This window comes from Paroedura picta, chromosome 4 (genome assembly GCF_049243985.1).
Source record: "Paroedura picta isolate Pp20150507F chromosome 4, Ppicta_v3.0, whole genome shotgun sequence".
Classification (NCBI taxonomy): Eukaryota; Metazoa; Chordata; class Lepidosauria; order Squamata; family Gekkonidae; genus Paroedura; species Paroedura picta.
Genome location: NC_135372.1, coordinates 97,087,593 through 97,112,211, shown reverse-complemented (window position 1 = coordinate 97,112,211; position 24,619 = coordinate 97,087,593). Strand labels below are relative to the sequence as shown.

Here is a 24,619-nt window from a genome sequence, read left to right as displayed (position 1 = left end):
TCTGAAACCAGCAGGAAGTTGGAGGCAGAGAGTTGATCCTTCCTGACTGGGGTTATACTACCAGGGTGGGTCAATTCTGGCTGAGAGTAATCTCCTATTGGGGTAATATTTATGAGGGGACCAATCAGGTAGGGAGTAAATTGTCTGCATGCAATTTGAGCTGACTGGCCCTCATTGGAAGAGTACAATTTGAACTGACTGGCCCTTATTTGCAGCTTGCAATGTGAACTGATTGGCCATCATTGGCAGAGTACTCTCTCCCTATTAGCAGCACACTCCCAGGGAGGGCTAATCAGGTAGGGGATTGTCTGCATGCAATTTGAGCTGATTGGCCCTCATTGGCAGAGTGCAGTTTGAACTGATTGCCCCCTCATTGGCAGAGTGCTCTCTTTCTATCAGTTGGACGACTTCAGGGAGGGCCAACCAGGTAGGGAATGAGTTTAAACTTTACAGGCAGGACAAAGCGGCTGCCGGCCGGCTTCCACCCGTACTTTAAACAAAGACGAGCAAAACTATGAGCTCCTTCTTCTGGGCACTTGGGAGTGAAATTACGGATGAGGAATTATATGGACAGATTAAACTGAATAAACTGAATAAAATGAAGTTCAATAGAGACAAATGTAAAGTTAGATAAGCCCATGTAGATTTCCTTCGGATTCCTGAGGATCCACTGCTGTGGATTATTGTTTCTGAGACATAGGTGTGCCACAAAGAGATGGACCTATGCTTTTGTGGTGCAATATGTGATTTATGGTGACCTCTACATAAAAATTCTGAGGATCCATGCTTTGGATCCATGTTTTTATGCCATGGCACTCCCATGAAGCAATGGATGTGTGATTTTTGTGGTGTGTAGCTATGGACATTACATGGAATTTGATGATAAATATGGGGTGACCAAAAGTAAAAATTAGAATAATAGAATAATAGAGTTGGAAGGGACCTCCTGGGTCATCTAGTCCAACACTATGCAGGTCACTCACATCCCTATCGCTCATCCACTGTAACCTGCCACCTCCTTGAACCTTCACAGAATTGTAAGAATCCATGAGAATCTGTGCATCAGAACATTTTTGTACTGTGACCATGCTATGAAGCAGTGGATTTGTCATTTATTTTGGTTTAATCTGTAGCCAAGGATGCTGTATGTAATCGCATAGTGGGTTTGGAGTGACCCAATGCAAAACTCCTGAGGGTCCATAAAGATAACTTTTGGAACTTTTGCACTGTGGCAGCTCCACAAATTGATGGATAGGTTATTTTTGTTGTGCAAACTGTAGTTATGAACATGACATGTGATGGTTACTTTGGGAAGAACCAACACATACATTCTGAGGATCCATGAGAGTCCATGTCTAGGAATGTTTTCACACTGTGGTGGTGCCCTGAAGCAGTGAATCGGTGTTTTGGTTTTGGGGTTTTTTTTTTTGTTTGGTTTGGTTTTTTTATATATATAATCTGTCTAGACATAATAATTTATTACATCGTGAGTTCAATGCACAAATCCATGGGAACTATGAGGATCCTTGCATCAGAATAATATTTTTTGTGTTGTAGTAGTGCCACAAAGTAGCACCATGATTTTTGTAGAGCAAGCTGTAACCAAGAACAGGATATGGGATGGGATAATGAATCTGAGGTGACCAAAATACAAATCCTGAGGATCCAGGAGGATCTGTGCTCCAGAACCAAGTTTTTGTGCCCTCGTGGCATCATGAAGCAGTGGATTTGTGACTGAACTGGTAGATCCCCTGGCAATAGATTGTTTTGGATCATCAAAACAGAATTGCTGGAATCCAGACTAGAATCCACTCTCTTGACCTATATCCAGATTTCAAGAATCAACATTACCTGACAAGGGGAACTGAAAGCTTATCCCCTGGAAAGGTTGTTAGTCTTTAGGATGCTACTGGACTCCAATCTAGCTTTCCCCTCATGGTTACTTGTTCTTAAGGCGGAGCCACCATGACTATATTGTTCCTGAAGCGAGTAGAAGTGCATGGTAATGTCACCTCCTGGTAATGATTCTCTGAGCAAAAGGGGTCTTGCTGCCCAGGATTGAGATTCTGGGCTGCAGCCCTGTTGAGTTGGCATTTGCCACAATGGGACACTGTGCTCTCCTACTGGGCACTAGTAGGTTGGCTCTGAATTCTGCTGCTGGGCACTGTTAGGGTGGCACACAGATCTGCCATTGGGTTCTAATACACTGCACTGGTTTTGCTGCTCCTGCAGAAATATTCCTTCCCCCTCAGTTTCCACTTCAGATATTCTCCAATGTGAACTTCATCTTGTTGGGTTGGCACCGCTACAGTGGCACTGGTTCTGTTGGGCAGTATTGTGCTGGTCTTCCTGCTGAGCTGGCCTTGCAAAAATACCCCCCCCCCTTCCTTCACTTTTGCTGCAGAGATTCTCTGGGACATTCTGCTGGGCTTGTAATGCCTTGCCCTTTTTTCCTCACCATAGGAAGAAATGGAGGCTAGGGGTATCCTCTGGTCCAATCTTTTTGAAACTTGGGGGTTCTCCTTTAAGGAGAGGCTTCAGCAGCAATGCTGTAAGCTTTACCTCAAACCCCACCACTACCAGAGCACTGAATAAGCAGACTAGATTTCCCATAGACTCTATAGGCTCTAATTGTTCCATAGGCTCTAATGGAGCCAAATTGATTAGGGAATCCCAAATCATAAGCGGAATTGATTCAAGTTTTGCAATTCAGATTACAAATCAAGCTACAGAATTGCAGTTCAGCTGAAAACTCTTTAAAAAGGCCCCTCGAATAAGCATTTGGAATTGTTGGGTTTTTTTGTTTGTTTTGTTTAGTTGAAGGCACAGCCTGAGTTTGGAGTGCTATTGCCAGTCTGGATAGGCAACACCAACCCTGATAGGCCTCTGATCTGACTATAAGGGAATCTCATATGTTGAAATCCACCACCTCACCTGTAGCATAAAATGCTGCAGTTGACAAAAAACCTGTAATACTATTATTTAACATATTACTGCTGTAATATTGATTGATGTTTTAAGTGCCCCCCCCCCCATCTGTAAGAATCATGTTGCATATGTGAATAGAGCATGGTGGGCAAAACACGTTTAGAAGAAGGAGTCTCAAAGCGGTTTACAATCTCCTTCCCTTTCCTCTCCCCACAACAGACACTCAGTGAGGGAGGAGAGGCTGAGGGAGCCCTGGTATTACTGTTCGGTCAAAACAGTTTTATCAGTGCTGTGGCGAGCCCAAGGTCACCCAACTGGCTGCATGTGGGGGAGTGCAGAATTGAACCCGGCTCGCCAGATTGGAAGTCTGCACTCCTAACCACTACACCAAACTGGATACAACAAGGGGAGAGTGGCAGCTGAGAGGTGACACTTGTTCCTGCCGTTCCAAGCTAACAGCTGGTGGGGCAGGGAGAGTCACTCCCTGAGGATCTGTAACTGCCAAGCTTGGGGTGGGGACTCCCTTGTGGTATGGAATAGACTGCCTAAGGAGGTGGTGAGCGCCCCCTCACTGGAAGTCTTCAAGCAAAGGTTGGATACACACTTTTCTTGGATGCTTTAGGATGCTTTGGGCTGATCCTGCATTGAGCAGGGGGTTGGACTAGATGCCTGTATGGCCCCTTCCGACTCTATGATTCTGTGAATCCAACCCAGATTATTCTCAATGCTGAACACCAGGCCTAAGGAGAGCAGAATGTAGTGAGGGCCTCCAGCTTTGTCTCGAGACCTCCCTCACCGCTCCACCACTGGGAGGTCCTTGGCTTCCCTCACCGCTGTCCTGGCTAAAGGCTACCAGAGACCCTGCGTGAGTTTTCTATCATTGTGAACCCTCTGCTTCTGGCAGACACACTTCCTGCCCTCTGTTAACTTATAAATCACTGCGGCACAAATGGAAGCTGATGGGCAGCTTCAGAAAAGAAATAGAGCCTGCTGGATCAAATCACAGGTCTGTCTACTCCAGCCTACTGTTTCACACAACCAGTTCCCTGGAATGCCAATCAGGTCACAGATACTGAAGCCTTCCCCATCTGCTGCCTGCTAGCACTAGTATTAAGACATTTGCTGTCTCTGAATATGGGAGTTCTCTTCAGTCACCATGGCTAGTTCCATAGATGGTGGAAGTTTATACAGCTCTTTAATTATGCATCCCATGTTTCCCTCATAATAACTAGTTAACCTATGGGGGGCTTGTGGGAGAATTGTTAAAGAAAAAAAAACATGCAGCTGGGCTATGCTTTTCCTGGGACCTTGGGCTGGAAATGCTGCTTTTAAATACTGTCTTTCTCCAATGACGGCAGTGATTCTGTGGGTTACTGACATGCACACACTCTACCTGTTTGATAGCCAGCCAATATCACTGTCTAGTCTCATGATTGCTGCCTAAATATAGTCACCGGGTAAGTGCTGTGGGATGTGTCAAGATGGTCAGAAGCTGTAACAATAGCTTTTAAACCCTATAATAAGAACTGACTCTTCTACGAGGCATTTCCTCTTTCCTGACTAGATTTGTGTTCCCATCTATAGGGACAGTGATATCTGGAAGTGTCATAAGCGTCCCCAGCTATGAGAGGTGGCTGATAACTATGTCCCTCCTTCTCCTCCTCTTGACAAAGCTGGTATCTGGACAAAGCTCTCCCATACCTGCGAGCTGAAGGCTGGCATTATATGCAGAGAATTTTGATTAAAATTTTGAGTTGGTTGAAATATTGAAAACTTCTAGGATAAGTCTGAAAATCATAGGAGGAAACAACCACCGATGAAAGGTCTACTTTGAAAACAGAACAAAATCTAGAGTCCGTTTGGTTGTTTCATTTATCATTAAAATAGAGATTGTATAAAACAGTGATCCGCAACCTTTTTAAGACTGCGGACCGCCTGCAGTGGGGAGGGCGATCGCACATGCATGCATGGCACTCCCGCACATGCGTGCATGTGCGGGAGTGCCATGCATGCGTGTTTTCCCTCTCCCCCCTCCCACAAAAAGAAGCTTGCCGGGCCGCAAGCTAATTGGCCGCTTTTGCGGCCGATTTGCTTGCGGCCTGGGAAGTTTCTTATTGCGGGGAGAGGGAGCTGCGGCCCGGTGCCAGGGCCTTCGCGACCTGGCACCGGGCTGTGGCCCAGTGGTTGGGGACCACCGGTATAAAAGATATTGTTAACTGATTTTGATAGCCTCTCTTTTTCTGTAAAGATATAGCTCTGGGCAAACAGCAGTGCTTTTCTTGTATCACCATTTTTAAAATGCTTAGAAATATATTCACTAGTTTTAAAACTGAAGATTTTAAATGTGTACTGTTCACAAATTGCATATTTCATATGCTACCCACCCAGAGCCTTTGGGGAAGGGTGGGTTAGAAATATATCATTATTGTTGTTGTTATTTTTACTGTTGCCTTTTGCAGTGTTCTTCTCTCCTTGTACTTGCTGACAGGTGCAGGAAAGATGAGTTTTTATTTCCACTCCGCATTTGACATCATGGAGAAATGTACACATACTATCTTTCATGCCCAAAACTCAGTTTCCAAAAGGGAAAAGGAGAGAAGCAAGTGAAATTCACAAACAAGCAAGTGAAATCACATTTGAAAGATCAACACAACACCAAGAAATTCCATTTAATAATTAAAAAAGACAATATGAAATGCAAACTTTTTCTTTTTACAAGTTCAGATACAATTTCTTTTATCAAGTGCAAATAACTTTATGGACTATACCTTTTTCATCATGTAATCATTATTTTGCAGGAGATTCTGGATTGTGGCATACTGCATAAATGCAGGTATAAATATTTCAGCTTTGATGTTTTTAAATGGTTGCATTTCCTATGTTGAGATGGAATTTTCAGCTTTTCAAACCTTTGTATTTTCTAGGTCTGGAGAAGGGCAACGTTGAAACTAAGGATCTAGCGAGAAGGAGATCAGGTAGAATGTCTAAGCTGCATTGAACATAAATTTTGCCTCTGCAGTTAGCCCCAGTTTCTGGGCCCACCTTTTCCATACTGATTTATGGTAAGCAATACTCCCTCCGATATAAACAAATTCATGTGTATAGTGGACTACAGCTGAACTGGATAAAATTGGGGATACATATATAGTTTATAGTTATAGGTACTATAATGAGATCTAATGTAGTCAAGTACCACAATGAATGCTTACCTCAGAGGCATTTCTCCAATACTAAACTAATACCTCAATGGTGAAATGATCCCAGTGAATCGAATGGAGTTGATTCCGATTCGGTATCAGCCAAAAGGGAGGAACAAGCAAACCATCAGCATCAATACAGGGAAGCATCAAATTCCAGTCCAGCAAATGAAGACAATGTGGTCCAAGTGCAGAGTTGCAGACCTTTAAATTACAACTCTGATTGATAATTTTAGGCCATGGCTCAGAAAAGGCAACAGATACACCGATGTAAACGAGGATTTTGTCACTAGTATTTGCACTGAAGCAAGGGACCTTACGTAAGGAAATTTTAAACTGGGAAAGACAGCACACAGGACATTATCAACCAAGGCTCACCTAAAACCTGTATCTAATGGGGTCACTGTGGATGGGCAGGTAGTAGTGAGTTCCTGCATTGTGCAGAGGGTTGGACTAGATGATCCTGGAGTTCTTTCTATGATTCTATGCTGGGCTTAGCCTTGGAACATGGGACTACAAGTGTGCTTCTGAATATGTGCAGAGAGCATTTACTTCCCCTGGGAGGACCTCTGGGCTTAGGGGAAAGAGCTTTCAAAGGAGACAGTGTGACTTCCAGGGAGGCCTAAACCCTATTATCCTTCCTGTTTAAAACAGAGCCTACCAAAACATCTAGGTTGGATTCTACAATTTTTTCTCTGGTAAAAATGGGGGGTTATCAAAAAAGGCTATGCTGGGAATCATGGGACCTGCCTAGATAAAAGTCACATGGAACCGAAACTGTAATAGGGAAGGGAACTGGTGAACCTGTTGGCTGGATCCAACCCTATACCACCTTCATACATACATGGAGGATTTGAATTCACCCCACAAATCAGAATCTCCTTGTGTATGCAAAACTAATTTATCAAGAGAGAAGGAAGAGTAAACTACATTTTCTCTCCTACAGAACTAAAGACACATGCTGAGAGGGTTTAAATGGGGGAGTAATTCTAACAAGTGATCTCTGACACACATTCTGATATAGTACAGTCTCATGAAGACTATGGTGCATGCCTTTGTTAATATCTGCATTGGCTCCCAAGCATGGCTTGTGGCCAAAACATAATTTCCAGTCATTTAGGGATATTTAATCTACGTCCTGTGTAACTTCAGTGGTCACAGGATAATCATGGAGCTCAATCATCAGGGCTTAGCCTGGATTTTACTGTGGTGAGGAAAACAAAAGATTCCAAGAGCTGAAAACTTAAACACATTTAGTTATAATTGTCCCAATCCTTGCTTGTGTTCTTTTGTTCCATTTTTATAAACACATGCGCGCACACACACATTCTCTTTTCTCAGACAGGTATAAATATCGTAATTTCTAGTAGAAAAAAAACTTCCCTCTAAATAATATAAAGACAACTCAAAATGATTGCACTTAATAATATGAAAAGGTAGAAAGGAGAACATCCTAGTGCACAAACATTCACTCACTCCTGCCCTTCACACCGCTTGCTTGCTGTCGTTTTCCACTGAATTACTCTTTGGCAGAGCTCATAAGAAGTCTGGTCTCTCCACGCAAGTGTCCATCAGAAGGAAGTCACATTGGAAAGTCTCACTTTTCACCAAGTTCTCCTCCCTTTTTTCCAGACATATAAGAATGCGGCTAGGCCAATGCTTTCTTCAAAGGCAAAGAAGTCAATCAAGAAATGATGCTCTCCTAAGCCACCAAAACTGCCCTCCCAACCATGAGCCCTTTTCTTTCACACTTCTCAGATATGACTTTTTATTTCTGTATATAATCTTTCTCCTAGAAATTAATAATGTTTTTCCTTGGATCCTCTCTGCAAGGCTGTGCTTGATTTACTTTCTTCCTTTAAAAAACTACAACAGTCTGATAAGGCATACTCTTTCATGTCTGGGGTGTCATCTGGCTTCCGTTCTTTACAAAAGAGTTCAGCTGGACACAGTCTATTCCTTAGTAGCGCTAGAAGTCCACATTTCATCTGTGTTGCAGGCATGATATGGAAGCAGGAGTGTTTCTTTCTTCAAGCAGACTGTCATGCAGAGAGATGTACCCAAATGGCCTCTTGGCAGTTGTCCTGCAGTGCAGGGGGCTGCGCATGACTTGCATATATGAGAGAAGGTTGAAACTGCTCTAGAGTTACAGGTCCCAGCAGAGGCCACTTGTAGAGAGTGCATCACTGAGTGGGACGTGTGATCTCTAGACTAGACTAGAAAAACACAGGGGAATGGGGATTTAGTTCCTCATGGTTGCTGGCTGCTCCTTCCATAGACAACATCATCAATTCATTGGATTTGAAGAAAAGCCAAGGTTATAATTAACTGCATAGTGAGAGATTGGGGGGGGGGGCGGGGTTGCATTTGTAACATAAGTCACTGAAAAATAAGAATAAGTGTAAGAGAAAGTTTTCTTGGTTGTGGAGGAGCCTGGAAGGCTGGTGAAAGAACCACGAGGCTATTTGTAAGGCCTGAGAAAGCTGGACACTTTGGAACGCAGGAGTTTAATGAAGGAACGTGGCAGCATCTCCTTGTGCTTTTCTGTGTACTTGAAATAGTTTTGCGGGTGAGCCAACACATCAAAGAAAGCCTTGATCAGCTTCTTGTCCTGTGGGGAAAACAAGCCAAGCAGACAAATTGCACTCATCAGTACAGGCTCCCCAGCTCCCCTCCATACTGATGATCTATATGCATAAGGAAAAACAGCAGGAAGTCAATGAAGCCAAGATCAATTCAGTGGTATTTTGTATGGGTGGCATAGAAATCAGATAATCCTTATACATTGTTGTTCCTGTATATATTTCTGAAACAGCCTAGGGGTAGGACGTGTCCGGCTGTCCAAGTTGGAATAGGGCCAATCAGGGTGCAGCCAGCTTTGTCCTGATTGTCCTGCCCCTGTGGCTCCCGCCCTCCGGCCCTGGACTCTAGCCTCTTTGCTCTCAGACGCCTCAGTGCCTGGAGCCAGCAGCAGGTAAGGGGAGAGAACCCTGGGCAAAGGGTCGTGGTGGAGGACTTGCTAACGAGGGCCTCCTGGCCTGCTAGGCTGGGCCTGCTGACGAGGGTCTCCTGGCCTGCTGCCTTCCTGTTAAGGAGCTTGGCCCTGCTAACGAGCTGCCCAGCCCCCACCCGCCCAACTTGATTTGGCTGCGAGCTGCGGCCCAAAGCCACCTTAAGCTGCCTGGCCAGGGCCCAGGAGACGGGGACCCTTTCAGGGCCCATTCTTAGGAATGGGCTTTGAAGCTAGTAAATAATAATATTAAAAGGTTTACATGTATATGTGCATTTGCTGTATTTGTGGCAGATGTGAGACCGAATCAGCACACCCTGATTCCTCAGCTTGTGGTATGTATTATTCCAAACCATCTGGACAAGTAAACAGTTCTACCATATAAATCTAGAAAGGACTGGTAGTTTCCACCCTACATTTTAGAGTGGAAAGGCAGGGATATTACTAACCTAAGTCCCCCCAACCATATGTAACACATTTTTTAAAAACCATGGTATGTCAATATGATACTAGCATTTCTTCTTCTCTGACAAGGGTCAGTGAATAAAGGGAAAGAGGGTGTCTTGTCCAGTTTGGACCTGAGTACCCACAGTAACAAGGACATTAAGCCAACAGTAGAATATGAAACTGAACTGATTCTGAAACATACTAGTGGTCCATGTATGCTGGTACTGTCTACTCAAAATCAAACCAGAAATGCTGGGAGTAAATCCAGGGGGTTATTTGCATACTAAACACCTGTATTGGTGCACTAGCAGCAGTCTCACCTTGAGTATCTCCTGATGGTTTTCAGATGCATATAGCCTGCCATCCCGTACAATGTCCTCCACCAGCTGCTCATAGTCCTCTACAATGTTGAATGAAAAAAGGAATCAGTGGGATAGTGAGCATGTGTGCGGGGGAGGCAGTCAGCAAGTGAGCTCATCTATTTCTATATGCAATAAACAAACCCATTAAATATTAAGTAGTTCTTAAGGAGAACTGAGAAGACTGAATGAATCAACTGATCTGTATGAAAGGGCAACTGGCTCTTGAAGGCCAGAAGAACCACAAAGGAAGGATGGCAGTTCCTGGAATTAATAATGTAAGAATTATCAGCAGATCTCTGTGTGCCATAATAGAGAGTTATGATTGAAAAACGGCTACCGCTTAAACTTTGCTGTTTGGCCAATTCCTAATCATTTTAAAAGTTTCTACTCCTAAAATGATTAGTGCAGTTTTCTGTGGAGCTACCTTTTAGCCCAATTCCAAATGTTAGGACCTTGGTCTTGATTGTATTTCAGTCATATGCATCATCTTCTTCCTACTTACCGTCATAGGTGACATAGGGGATCTGGAAGCCTCTAGCACTGTTGGCTTCACTAGTTTTGAAGTTGATCCACAGCTTTCGGGACCTTGCAGTGAAAGCTATGGGTCTCTCATAAGTCTGGCATGTCTCATAGGTAGTGATAGAGGAGGGAGAGGCTGCAGAGGAGAACATAACAGGACCACATATTGTCTGGAATGGTTCATACCTTCAACATCCACAAAAACAGCATTAAAACACCTGAGGTGCAGTAGAATGGATCCAAGCACTTTAAGTAATGGTCTCCATAATTTCCTGTCTTCAGCTTTGTCAAGGTCCTTCAAACCCATGAGACAAAAACTGAGGGCACCTTTCCTGTTCCATAGTCACTCAGGCTAAAATCTCAAATAAGCCTATAAGTAAAAAGAATGAACTTGTATGCATAGTGGCCACCTTTGAAGATTTAGATTCCTCTGCCTGTAGTTTCAAATATGTGAAATTGTACATATTGGGTGTGTATTTGCTGTCACAGCAAGATCATCACATTTCATAAAACAGAACACAAAATTGAAAGAAAATCTGCAGAGTATAACATGGTGCATGATGCAGGTAGACTGCTTCAGAGCTCCACAGTGTTTTATTGGCAGGGATGCAGGGGAAGGAGGGGTGTACACTGGTCCCTTGTTCATTGGCACGTGTGATGATGGTAAACACAAGGTCAACAAGGGCTAAGCAGTCCGCAAACCCTTCTTGTGGTGGTCAGCTCAGGAACTGCCTGCATTTCCAATTCAAGTCTTTCAGATAATCCCAAGTGTATAACACACACTCAAGACCAAAATTTAAATTGTGAGCTTCTAGCACTGTAAGGTGCTATGGGTCTCAAAGTGGAGAATCCAGAAGCAGGTTCTTGCTGGAGGGAACAAAGGTGGGTCTGTTCCCTGTTAAGGCATCAGAACAGACAGCCAGGGAGTGATATTACCATTATCATGGCAGTGAGAATATTTGACACTAGAGACCAATAGTGCTCACCATAGTCCTATAAAGCTGTTGACCCTGGCCTAGCCCTTCAGTGTCCACAATCTGGTATTTATGCATAGAATTATCTGCTACCCATCCCTGATTGCTTTGCTTGGCTGTCTTGCTACCTACCTTCAGACAACCACCTCACAAACAATCTGGTGTGATCACTTATTGGTTCTGACAGAAAGACAGGAAGGCTACTATTGTTTCCTTGGTTTCTATATTACAGACCACTAGGGAGAATCTATGCACATTTTCACTACTCATGCTCTGACCTGGATAGCTCAAGCAAGTCCAGTTTCATCAGATCTCAGAAGCTAAGCAGGACTGACCAAAACTAGTATTTGGATGGAAGACCTGCAAGGAACACTAGGGTTAAGACGCAGAGGTAGGCAATGGCGAACCACCTCCAAATGTCTCCTGCCTGGCTGCCAGACAATCCTGGGATCTCTTGGTTATACTACACACATGCCATACAATAAATAAATGCAGTACCCATTACCCTTTATGACGCCTAGCACAACATTTGGTTACCTACAGTTTTTCCGCATGACTAGGACATCCCCACATTCATCCTCAGATGGCAAGAAGATTTCAGGCACCACAATGAGAATCTTGCGCTTTGGAGGCGGGTTGATATTCCAAGTACACTCCACGTTTGCAGGGTAGTTTCCAGGGTAGTTGGGAGACTCAATATAACCAGTATATTCACCCAGCTCCCCTCCACATTGACGATCTGCATATATAAAGAAAAATAGCAGGAAGTCAATGAAGTCAAGATCAATTCAGTGGTGTTTTGTATATTACACCAATGACAGCATCACAGGAAGCAGAGTGCCAGGGAATCTGGGATTAAGCCCTTCCCCCCCAAAGGTCATACAATCTACAGAAAACAAAGCATACTTTTGCACTGTGATACTGAGGTCGAGCCATCAAAGTCTGTGGTGGTATTCCCAGGGCACGTAATGCAGTAGTTTTGACGGAAGTCTGGCTGGTAGGTGCCTACAGCACAACGGATGCAGCGATGGACACTGGTATTATAATAATGGCCTGGGGAGCATTGAACTATGCATTGAATAGAAGAGAAAAGTGTCAGGACCCTCAAAAGACAACATAAGCCCAACAAATACTCTTACTGGGCTCAATCTATGATTCTATGAATCCAAAATAAAGATAGGCCCACTCAAGCCCAATGACATCAATAACCTCAAGCGCACAACATTCCGAGGGCCTGCGGTTGTTATTCTTAGGTAATGCACAATTCAGCTATGCTAGTAGCAACACTCTGTTCAATCAAAGCAACCAGTTCTTCAGCACTGTTTCTCAATTCATAGAAAAAGACAAGATACAGAGTTTGGCCATAGACAAGGATAAAGTCACCATGAGAAGTGGGCTCGAAAGAGAATGCTGGAATTTTGGGGCGAAGAAAACACTCTGGTAGTGGGAGTGGTCTGAACAAACGCTGTGTTCGCTTCACTATATCTGTCTGTCTCTGTATGAAAATTATGACTATACTGAATTCCCTGCATACTAAATGCAGAGTAATTCTGAAAATGATTAATAGTCCTAAGTACAGTAGAGGACTTTACAGAGATTCTTTATTAGTCAAGAATGAGAGAGCCAATAAATATTTTTGGATATCTGTGCAATAAATGGCCATTCCTATTTTCACATACTCCATATAATGTCCTCAAAGTTATGCTTTAGTTGTAGGAACAATACATTTTCTGGATACTCTGAAATAACTACTTTGCTTCTGTCCTCTAGAACTATGCCATTTTATAAACATTTAGACATTTATCTAATTTAAATCCTACTTTTCTTCCATTATGAAATGTAAGCTACTGTACATTCCCCTGGCATACAAATCCTATACATCATCTGACAGGTAACATCAGTCTTCCGCAAATAAGAATTCCTTGTAATAAATGTATCTTATTATCTTTTTAGCATAATGAGGTGTTCCTGTTGATCCAGCCCAGGGATCCAACCCTTGGCTGTGTCAATACACTTTTAAATTGAGCTGTAAGGAGAGGAGCTCTGTTTGGACTGGGGATGCCTCCCGTTACAGCTAGTTCAATCAGCTTGGGTGGGGCCAGGGGGCTCCCCCTCCCTGTACAGCTCAACAAACAGTTGATCTGCAGAAATCATTTGGCTGAGTGTGTGGGTGTTGAACCACCACCACCACCCAGCCCAACAAAGAGCTGATCCATAGAGAGGCTTCTTAGATTTGGAAACCAAATCAAAAAGCCAAAGGGATTTGACTTTTTGAGATTCAGGTCATGAAATGAACCAGGGATTCTTGGTTTGGGTTAAAACTTGAGTGGGGGGGGGGGCTGAATCAGCACTGATTTGGTTTTTCTAATTTTAACTATCTGAATGCACACGCATAATCAGGACAGCCCCTCTGGAGAATGGAGAGACTTGTCTGCTACCTCTCAGACTTTGGGGTGTCTTTGGAACCCTAAGACCTCTCCTCTGGCTAGAATGAGCTTGGCCTGCCCTCCTCAGCTGCAGTGCAGCAGCCTTTATCCTCAGCACTTCTTCTAGCCACAATGGCCCATGTGTCTTGGGCTCATAGGGAGTGGCAGAGATGGTGAGTCCAACAGTCCCAAGGAGGACCAGACTCCAGCAGGCCCTCCAGTAAGTCCAGGCATAGGGCCAAATTAAATGTGATAGTGGCCTCAAGAGCCAGCTTGGTGTCATGATTAAGAGTGATGGCCTCTAATCTGAAGATTTGATTCCGCACTCCTCCACATACAGCCAGCTGGGTGACCTTGGACCACAGTTCTCTCAGAGTTTTCTCAGGCCCACCTACCCCACTGAGTATCTGTTGTGGGGGGAGGAAGCGTAGGCAATTGTAAGCCATTTTGAGACACTGAGTATTAAAAAGTGGGGTACAAAAAAACAGATCTTATTCTTCTCATGGCAGACACGAGGACATTAGCACATTTAGTTTGGCTGGCTTTGAGCTGCTGTTCCAGACATACCTTTAGTATCACAGTCCTGGAAGGAGTTTGCTCCCTCATGTTTGGTGGTCAGACCTCCACCACAGTGGAAGCACAAAGCTCGCCCAGCTTCTGGTTGGTAAGTGCCACGTGGGCATAGCTGGCAGGGTTTGAAGCCATCTACAGAGTACTGGCCGGAGGGACACTGACCTGTGGGCCATTCAAGAAAAAGAGATACTCAGATGGTCCACATGAAGCATTGCTTCTTTGCACAAAGTACTTCTATGGCAATAGCTGCATGCAACATGCATTGTGAACACATGGAGCTATGGGACAGCCCCATGGGAACCAGTCATCATCTCAGAGGTTGCCTACAGCAACATTTGTGCCTCTGCACAATGTCTTGACATGAAGGGAGATGTCCACAGCCAGAGTAATGTATCCAAATCCTGGGCAGGAAGCAGATTTGGATAAATGGGCTAGGAATCTGCACTGTCCAGTGGCTCCACCTCTGCAAACTCAGATTCTTTGTTTAGCCCATTGTTGTGCTGTAGAGGGTTTGTCATTTATGATAAAAGAAGATCTGAAATTATACTACAAGGTATGAATAGGAAAGAGAGCCCACAAAAAATCTGCCTCGCATACTTTATGCCTCTCCCTGTTCCTTGCCTCTTCTTACCTTTGAATGCCATTTATTGCTATAGCTATTCCCTTTTCAGTATTCAAAGAATTAGTAAATATACTCCAGTATGTAACTTCTATACAGTAACTGCATTCAGCAGGCAACTGCAAGTTCTTGAAAAATCAGGCTTGCTTTTTTGGGGTGAGGGGGTGAGGGGGCAGGGGGTGATTCCAAATGACATTAACTCCAGCATGGTAAGTAAACTTTTTTTGAGGCCCTTTTTCAAAGGGAGGATGCTTGAGATGTTGCTGCAGTAAAACAGGGCTTGTAGTCTCCATGGTTGCAACATCGGTGTAACACAATGATTGCTTACATATGAAGAGTCCATCCTAGACCTTCTGCAAATGTTAACTGAAATATTGGGATTTACTCACCCACTACTTGCTACATATAACAATTTCTCTCTCATCTGGAAGGGAAACAGCAAACAGTACAGTTCTGTGGATCGTGTTCTTTCCATTGCTTTTGCAGTGACCATGATGAGCCCCCATTCCTAACACTAATGGTAGTAATTGGGACAGAAACTCGTGTATGATAATACTGTGCCTTAGCTATAGGCTTAGGGTAACTTGCAACTCAATGCTGTACCTGCACAGCTGCTTATGTTTGTTGCTCCAGTTGGCCCATAAGCATCACTTCCAGGGCAAAGGTCACAGGAAAGCTGGCCTTCTTTCTCCTGGTAGGTCCCTGGAGGACAAGGGATGCACTGTTCCGTCTGGCCGTGGTAATATGTTCCTTGCAGGCAGCTAACTAAGAGAGAGGCAGATGCGCTAGTGACACAGGTAGAAAGGCAATGCTCAAGACAACACCTTGAACTTTTTGTGGGTCACCAACTGTGGGATTTTCCACTTGCCAAGAGTACAATAATACAGATCAGGCCATCCACATAGTAAGCACAGTATCTGAATCTATTGTCCATAAGCACATGCAAGTGGCTGCCAAGGATGTTAGAGCTCAACAGGTAAAGCCGTAATACAAGTAAACGAAATAGTTTTCAAGCTGGCGATGGCAAATGGATAGTTTATTTCACTATAAACAATTCCTCAAACTTCCAAAACATCAAAACGAACTCCTAGGCATTTTTTTTATTTTCGGTGTCTTTATCAGTCATGGGTAGTCAACCTGTGGTCCTCCAGATGTCCATGGACTACAATTCCCATGAGCCCCTGCCAGCATTTGATGGTAGGGGCTCATGGGAATTGTAGTCAATGAACATCTGGAGGACCACAGGTTGACTACCCTTGAATTGTAAAATACTACTAAAGAGCTCTTACACTTGGTGATGCTAATATTTGTAGAATTCTGTATAGTGGATACCACAGAACTATTTGAAGATACATATTACCATAGGATTAAGATTTCATCCCATTGATATATGATAGGAATGCATTTAAAGAGGACCTATTATTAAAGGTTAAAGAGTATTTTACATCACTGATGAAGATAACAAAAGTGAAAAAATACCTAGGAGTTTGTTTTGATGTTTTGGAAGTTTGAGGTATTATTTATAGTGAAATAAACTGTTCATTTGCCACCACCAGCTTAAAAACTATTTCATTTACAAGGATGTTAGAGCTGGCAGCAAGCGTGACAGAGTGGCAGCATAGCACTAAAGGCTTGCAATTAATGACCAAATTGCTCTTGAACCCCTCCCTTCCTTGTTCCCAACTAACTCAGGTTGTTTCCTTACCACACTTGGATCCCAGTCTCTGCTGTCCTGGCCCACAGTTCTCCTGCCTCTCAGAAGAGAAGCTCAGTTTGCGGGCCAATTCATACTCCATTCCAGAAAAGCGGATCAGGAACCTTTCCTGGTTTATGGATTTCTTCAGGGCTTTGATTGCCGACTTCAGTTTTTTCTCTACCTTCTGCCGCACACAGTTCAGATTGCAACTGGCTGGAGACAAGGGGAGGAGGTTGTGCTGTTACCTAGTACTAGGATGAGGGAAATAATTTCTAAAGGTAATTTGGTGTCCCTTCTTCATTCCAGCCACTGTTCATGCAATGCCACTTTTTCCAATACCTTTTGCATGTGGTGGTCTATCAGTGGGCAGTATGACCATTTTATACATTTCTACAAATATGGACAACCTACTCAAAGAAGATTAAAGCTAATAAGGAACAGTACAATAACTCAGTTTAAAATAATACAGTAATAGCAATAACAACATTATGAACAATAGAACATTGGGGAGAACAATAAATAAATGCTTACTGATGGCCCAGTGGGGTGGGTGAATCTGTAGTGATGGTTGTAGGAGGGAGGCTTAGGGGAGGCCGATTGGAAGCAGTGACCTCAACCAAATGCCTGGAGGAGGAGCTCCCTTTTGCAGGCCCTGCAGAACTGTTCCGTCAGGGCCCTGATCTCCTCTGGGAGCTCATTTCACCAGGTGGGGGCTAAGACAGAGACAGTTCTGGCCCTGGTTGAGGTCAAGTGGGATTCCTTGGGGCCAGGGATCACCAGGAAGTTGGAAGTGGGGGAGCACAAGGCTCTTTGGGGGTGTAGGCAGAGAGGCGATCCCTCAGGTACACTGGGCCCCTACCATGTGTGACCTTAAAGGTGATAACCAAAACCTTAAGCCTGATCCAGAATTCTACCAAACCCCAGCGCAGCTGCTGGAGGATGGGACCTCCAAGGTATTGCTGTGAGGACCCTGGCAGCTGCATTCTGGACCAGTTGTATTTTCCGGATCAAGGATAAGGGCAGGTTGGTATAAAGTGAGTTGCAGAAGTTCGATGTAGAGGTCCCGTGCAGAAATGCCATGCATCTTAGCATTCCATTTGTGGATTCAGCACCACAGGGTGGCAACCCACAGAGAATGTGGAAGAAATTATTCAATCAAGAAAATCCATCCTACACATTCTTGTCAATTTTACCTTCCAGGCTCAAAGGTCAATAGGTTACTATACAACCTGCATATCAGCACCTGCCAAGGTCTATTCTAATTGTTTGAGATTTTCCTTGAGGAGATAGTTCAAACAGAAGAGCATTTTTCAAATAATTCAAAACAACATTTCATTGTCAGATAAATCTTTAATTTAACTATTAATTTTTAATGAGTATTTAAACTTAATATTTGTATAAGCTGCCTGCACAACTTTCCATAAGAATCTTCTGCCCTGACAATAAGTGTTCCTCTACATTGTAAGAAACCTATCTAGAGGTTTAGAAAGTTGTTGTTGTTAGGTGTGAAGTTGCATCTGACCCATCATGATCCTCCAGGCCTTCCTGTCCTCTACCATTCCCCGGAGTCCATTTAAGTTCACACCGACTGCTTCAGTGACTCCATCTAGCCACCTCATTGTCTGTCGTCCCCTTCTTCTTTTGCCCTCAATCGCTCCCAGCATTAGGCTCTTCTCCAGGGAGTCCTTCCTTCTCATGAGGTGGCCAAAGTATTTGAGTTTCATCTTCAGGATCTGGCCTTCTAAGGAGCAGTCAGGGCTGATCTCCTCTAGGACTGACCGGTTTGTTCGCCTTGCAGTCCAAGGGACTCGCAAGAGTCTTCTCCAGCACCAGAGTTCAAAAGCCTCAATTCTTTGACACTTGGCCTTCCTTATGATCCAACTTTCACAGCCATACATTGCAACTGGGAATACCACAGCCCAGACTAGACGCACTTTTGTTGGCAGGGTGATGTCTCTGCTTTTTAGGATGCTGTCTAGATTTGCCATAGCTTTCCTTCCCAGGAGCAAGCGTCTTTTAATTTCTTTGCTGCAGTCCCCATCTGCAGTCTCCATCTTGGAACCCAGGAAAATAAAATCTGTCACTACTTCCATTTCTTCCCCATCTATTTGCCAGGAATTGAGAGGGCTGGAGGCCCTCGTTTTTTTGATCTTGAGTTTCAGGCCAACTTTTGCACTCTCCTCCTTCACCCGCATCAAAAGGCTCATTAGTTCCTCTTTGCTTTCTGCTATTAGAGTGGTATCATGTGCATATCTGAGGTTGTTGATATTTCTCCCTACAATCTTGATCCCAATTTGTGACTCATTTGTGCCTTTCTCATGATGCAAGGCGACAGTATACAGCCTTGCCGAACTCCTTTCTCAATTTTGAACAAATCAGTCATTCCATGCCCGGTTCTCACTGTTGCTTCTTGACCTACATATAGGTTCCTGAAGAAACAGATAAGATGCTCTGGTATTCCCATCTCTTTAACAACTTGCCACAATTTGTTGTGCTCCACACAATCAAAGGCTTTAGCATAGTCAATGAAGTAGAAGTAGATGTTCTTCTGGAACTCCCTAGCTTTCTCTATGATGCAGTGTATGTTGGCAATTTGATCTCTAGTTCCTCTGCCTCTTCGAAATCCTGCCTGTATTTCTGGAAGTTTTCAGTCCACATATTGCTGGAGCCTAGCTTGTAGGAATTTGAGCATAACTTTGATAGCATGAGAAATGAGTGCAATGGTACAGTAGTTTGAACATTCTTTGGCATTGCCCTTCTTTGGGATTGGAATGGAGTTTTCCAAATTTGCTGACATATTTGTAGCACTTTTACTGCATCGTCTTTTAAGATTTTGAATAGTTCAACTGGAATGCTGTCACCTCCACTAGCTTTATTGTTGCTCAGACTTCCTAAGGCCCATTTGACTTCACATTCCAGAATGTCTGGTTCCAGGTCAGTGACTACCCCACTGGGGTTATCAGGGATGTTAAGCTCGCTCTTGTATAGTTCTTCTGTATAATTTTGCCACCTTTTAAAAATCTCTTCTGTATTTGATAAATTACTCTTTGCAGTGTTGGTATTAAAACCATGAAGAGCTTACAGGGGCCTGGCAAAGCTAGGGCAGTTAGAAAGACACAATACCTGAGTGGTAGCCTGAGACCCCTAACATCATTTTAGGTGAAAAAAGTCTTCCATTACTGTGTTTCAGTAAAGCAGCATACAAGTGAGATATTATAAGTGTCTTTTTCATCCTGTCATTCAGCAGTGCACAATGAAGACAGGCACAACGAAGACGCCACTTCCCACTGTCTTCTGAGATCCAAACTAGATGTTACCTGTGACACCAGTTGGGTTCCCCAACCCAAATGTGTTTCTTCTACAGTCCTAAGTGTGTTGTCTGGCAATTAACATTCCCAAGCAGACCAGGGCACAATTCAGCTCAGGAATTTTCCTGACTCAAAATGGCTTTTGAGGCCCCTATCACCCTGCTACAGTCAGTGCATATGCAACCCCACAATGAGGCAAACTCCCCACCCCTGCACCTGTTTCAGCTCGGGGAAATGGAGTGTGAGGGAAAGCTAAAATCTCTCCTCCTGCCACATCATACTCCTGAACTGAATTGGGCGCCAGTGCATTTGGGGATATAAGTTCCTTGACATCCCCTCTGACTGTAAAAGGAACGGAGCTGGGAAACAAAACCTAACTCATGTCAGTAGTAATGTCTAGTTTGGGCCTGAGATGGGTACTCCCTTCAAATCTTCTTCAGACCCCATGATCTGTGCTGACTATTACAATATCCAAGTGTTCTCAGTCTCTTCTCTACCTGTGATCTCTTCTGGTTTGATTTCAGCTTCAAACTCCAGAGTGATGCGAGTCACCTCCTTGTTGGGAGAGTTGCGAGCCCGCCGTCCTTTGCCCTTCTTTGAGGAGTCGCACTTCAGGTTCACAAAAGTCACTTGGCAATCAGAGCATGGGGTTGGTCCACCTATTAGAAACAGCACAGTATCAATTTCTGCTAAGCAACATCTTTTTTAAACCTAGATACTTCTGCAAAGGATTTTCCTCTGTAGCTTGCATATAATGTTTATCCAATACCTAAGAGCCCATAATCAAATTCCCATGTTTGATCCACACAGGCCATAATTTTCTTAGGCATGTATGTTCAATGGTACACTTATCCCCCAATGAATGATCCCCAGATCTCTTTTCTCCCCCCCACCGTTATGTTATCTTTTGAGGACAGCAACTCATGTCCGGCTTTATCCTTTTCTCAAGCTTTTCCTCTTCTATGGTTCTAAGCCCTTCATAACTCCCAAGAACATGTGACAGCTCCAAGACAGCCCAAACCTAGCTTGCTCCTCAGTGACCCAGGGAAGCCTAAACTTCAAGAGCTATGAACACAACCTGGAAACTGTGCTTTGCTTTCCATTTGTATGATCTTTGCAATATGGAAAGCAGTTTACTAATCTTGCAAATACTCTATGAAGAATGATTGTGAGGATACATCTGAATATCCATACAGCTTCTAGGACTCATGAAACCTTGAGGCCAAATTTAACACAAATGGAAGCTTGTCAGAAGAAGTGAAGGAGGGAGTACCTTACCTTGGGCACCATTCCTGCCCATCTCATCCTGCTTGCCTTTCATTCGTGGGTGCAGGTGGCATTTTGCATCCTTGATCTTGAAGGAAGCCTTTTGTTTGATTGGTGCAGCAACAGTCTCTAAAAGAAAAGGCAACTGCTAAGTATCAGGGAAGTCATCTGGATCTTTGTATCTATTTTGTTACATTTTCTCATGACAGTATATATTTTTATCTCCTCTATTTTATCCTCACAACAACCCTGTGAGACATGTTAGTCTAAGATCACCAAGTAAGCTTCATAGCTAAATGGAGGTTTGAATTTAAGTCTTTGGTCTTGGGTGCATTCACACTACTCACGTAAAGCACTTCATTGTCCCTTCTCCCACCCTTAACACGCATGCATGGGGACCAGCAAGGCCATTTTAAATATGCTTATACTGCATTTCTAAATCCACCAATAGCCAGGCAGGAAGGCTGACAATCCTACATCAGCCTTATTGCACTTTACAATGCATCCATTATTTCAGCCTCAGTCTGGGACTCTCAACACTGTGCCACACTGTGGCTTTCTTCTAGAGAACCACTCCGAGGGCCAAGCTTACCAACACAGGGATAGCTGCCATTACTGGACCTCTGTGGAGGTCCCTGTCGCAGGACTGGGGTCCCACAGCTCACTGTATAGCTGTTGTCCGACTCTGTAAAGCGCAAGAAGTTAAGAGTCAGTGGAAGCCTATTTCTAAATGAGGACTAAATGACTCTAGGCCTATATATGGAAGCCCAGACTAGTCCAACCCAAGTCCATATGTATATTGATAGCGAAGCTCTAGCCTGACTACTGATTATGTGGATGAAAATAATTCAGTTTGGGTCATTATTTTGTTTGAAAAGTATAAACCACACTCCAAACAATTCCAGTGCAAAGAAGTATATAAAAACAAGACAGCCGGTGCCAGAGGGGAGATGATCTACAAATTCCTTGGCTGACAACCTTGGGAGCAAAAGCAGTAGGTTAAAGAATCAGATTGGTCCTGACCCTGACCTGGTAGAATGAGCTCCTGGAAGAGCTAAGGGCCCCGAACATTCTGCAGAGCCTGTAAGACGGAGCTCTTCCAGCAGCCATTTAGTTGAGCTGGGCCAGGAAGATCAGGCCCCTCCCTGTATAGGCGCCTGTAGAGGTATTATCCTCAGTTAGTTAGGCATGGGCACCTCTCATGGGGATGGTGGTGGACTACTGGGGTCCATTGAGGTCTGTTGTCATTGGCTGTGGATGGGGTGGGGGAAAGGAAGTAGATTAGTTTTGTTCACCATGAGGATTGTTGGTTTTGTTGTTTTATGGAGGTTTTATTGTTTTTATTGTAAACTGCCTCAAGCTGGCCGAGTCCAGGTGTGGCGGCCAATAAATTTAAGTAATAAATTAAAAAAATAGGCCAGAGATAGGAGGATGGCAAATGTATCATACCCACCTGGCAGAAAACGAGCCTTGGAGGCACAGGTGAGAGAGCAGCTGTCCTTCTTCCCATTCTTGTTGCAGGTAAGCGTGGCCCGTGGAGATACTGCACCAGCCAAGCATATTACCAGCTCTGAAGAAGAAGCATCAATTGACAGCAATATGCAGGTGACAGTATTACTCAGAGATGACCAGCCAGACTAGTCCTTCGCAGAACCACTCCTGATTCTTCGGCAGGAACTAATAAGCATTAGTGCACTTCTTCTGTCTGCTATGGCCATAAACTCTGTTATTATGGAGCCTTTAGATTATCGCTGAGCATATTAAGGCATAAAGTTTAGATACTCAGTTTGGTCAGTGCATGGATGACAGGCTTCTTTGTAGCTCTGTGTATGTCACTTTGAGTTCCATGATGGAAGAAAGCCAGGTATAAATAAAGTATGCAAATATAAAGAAGTATGGATTGGTCACTAGGGCTGCAAAGTGCAGAATTTCCTCAACATACAGAATACCTAAACCAGGGGTAGTCAAACTGCGGCCCTCCAGATGTCCATGGACTACAATTCCCAGGAGCCCCCTGCCAGCATTCGCTGGCAGAGGGCTCCTGGAAATTGTAGTCCATGGACATCTGGAGGGCCGCAGTTTGACTACCCCTGACCTAAACTTTCAAACACTGATTTTGCCATATTTCCCTTCATTTTAAAAAGGGTCACATCAAGGTTTTTGGTAAACAAACGAAACATCTGAAAATGTGCAAAGGATTTCTATTGAAGACTGAAGCCAGACCACAGTAACAATTTAAGCCATGTGTAGATGGCCTGTCCTGTCCTCTCAAGCCAACAAGACATACCAATGGAACAAAATGAAGGCATAAGGAGACGTTCTGCTTCACAGGAGGGCTCATGGAACCAATTTGAGACCAGGGAATTGAATCTCAATCTCCCACATCAGACTTTAAACTATGAGGTCAGTAACATGTAATCCAAACAAATGTTTATGCAACTCCATGTGCTAAAAACCTCATCTGAACTACTGCAACCAATTTGAGGTAACTTCGAAAGTTAGCAGCTTGAACACAGTGGTTAAAAGATAATGAGTTATGAAGAACATCCAAAGAGGAAAAGCAAAAATAGTATATTTACAGATGCATAAAAACATATGTACAGCAAACTAACACTATGAAGGTGTACTAATATGGTGCACATCAAACTTCCATCTGCCTGTTCTCCAACCAGCAACTTCACACATCCTGACCTATCACAGCTGAAACTCCTCCTCTAGGTGGCAGCAAGACCTAAGATCTTTTCTGAACTCACCTATACAATCCTTTTTATTCCAGTGGAGTTTGCAGCCGGCAGGGCAGGTACATTCATAGCTACCAGGGGTGTTTACACAGCCAAACTTGCAGCCTCCTCGGTTGATGCTACATTCATCAACATCTACAAGGAGGCAAAAAGATAAACAAGCAATTAAATAGGATAGAAAACTTCTGTCTCATCACAGATCTCCAAAGAGGGGTGATCAAGTTTGTACTTAGAGTAAAGAGAATGTATTTGAGCCAGGAAGAAAGGACAATAAAAAACACGGAAATCTCTCCTGCCAACTCATGTACTGACCAGAGAGAGTCAGATGACAGCACATGGCACTTTACAGCATGAGCAAGAAAGTCAAGTCCCTGCCCCAACTAACATGCATTAAAACATTTATGTCCCACTTTTTCCAACATCAGACAGGGGCTCCAGGTAGCTTACAAATCAACCATGGGACAAAAATATATGTAGAATATTGTAAATATAAACACTAAAAAGACCAAGGGGGGGGGGGGAACAGTCCCAAATCCATCTCCACTGGACTTAC

General features: G+C 43.8%; 1 protein-coding gene across 6 annotated transcripts in view; it reads right to left on the bottom strand.

The window, feature by feature from the left end:
- Positions 1-5,558: 5,558 nt before the first annotated feature.
- The window catches only part of SCUBE3 (signal peptide, CUB domain and EGF like domain containing 3), a 146,073-nt gene continuing 127,012 nt past the window's right edge, over positions 5,559-24,619 (bottom strand). For 5 of the 6 annotated variants that reach the window (XM_077334458.1, XM_077334462.1, XM_077334457.1 and 2 more), the window contains 13 exons: positions 24,079-24,201; positions 22,779-22,895; positions 21,918-22,010; positions 21,338-21,454; positions 20,557-20,718; positions 16,761-16,964; positions 15,659-15,820; positions 14,431-14,598; positions 12,344-12,505; positions 11,979-12,176; positions 10,447-10,599; positions 9,903-9,982; positions 5,559-8,736 (listed from right to left, as the gene is read on the bottom strand). In XM_077334458.1, coding sequence (XP_077190573.1) covers positions 8,587-8,736; positions 9,903-9,982; positions 10,447-10,599; positions 11,979-12,176; positions 12,344-12,505; positions 14,431-14,598; positions 15,659-15,820; positions 16,761-16,964; positions 20,557-20,718; positions 21,338-21,454; positions 21,918-22,010; positions 22,779-22,895; positions 24,079-24,201 — 1,889 coding nt within the window. In that variant the 3' untranslated portion in view covers positions 5,559-8,586. The remainder of the gene's footprint in view (positions 8,737-9,902; positions 9,983-10,446; positions 10,600-11,978; positions 12,177-12,343; positions 12,506-14,430; positions 14,599-15,658; positions 15,821-16,760; positions 16,965-20,556; positions 20,719-21,337; positions 21,455-21,917; positions 22,011-22,778; positions 22,896-24,078; positions 24,202-24,619) is intronic. The other variant, XM_077334461.1, reaches the window with a different exon arrangement.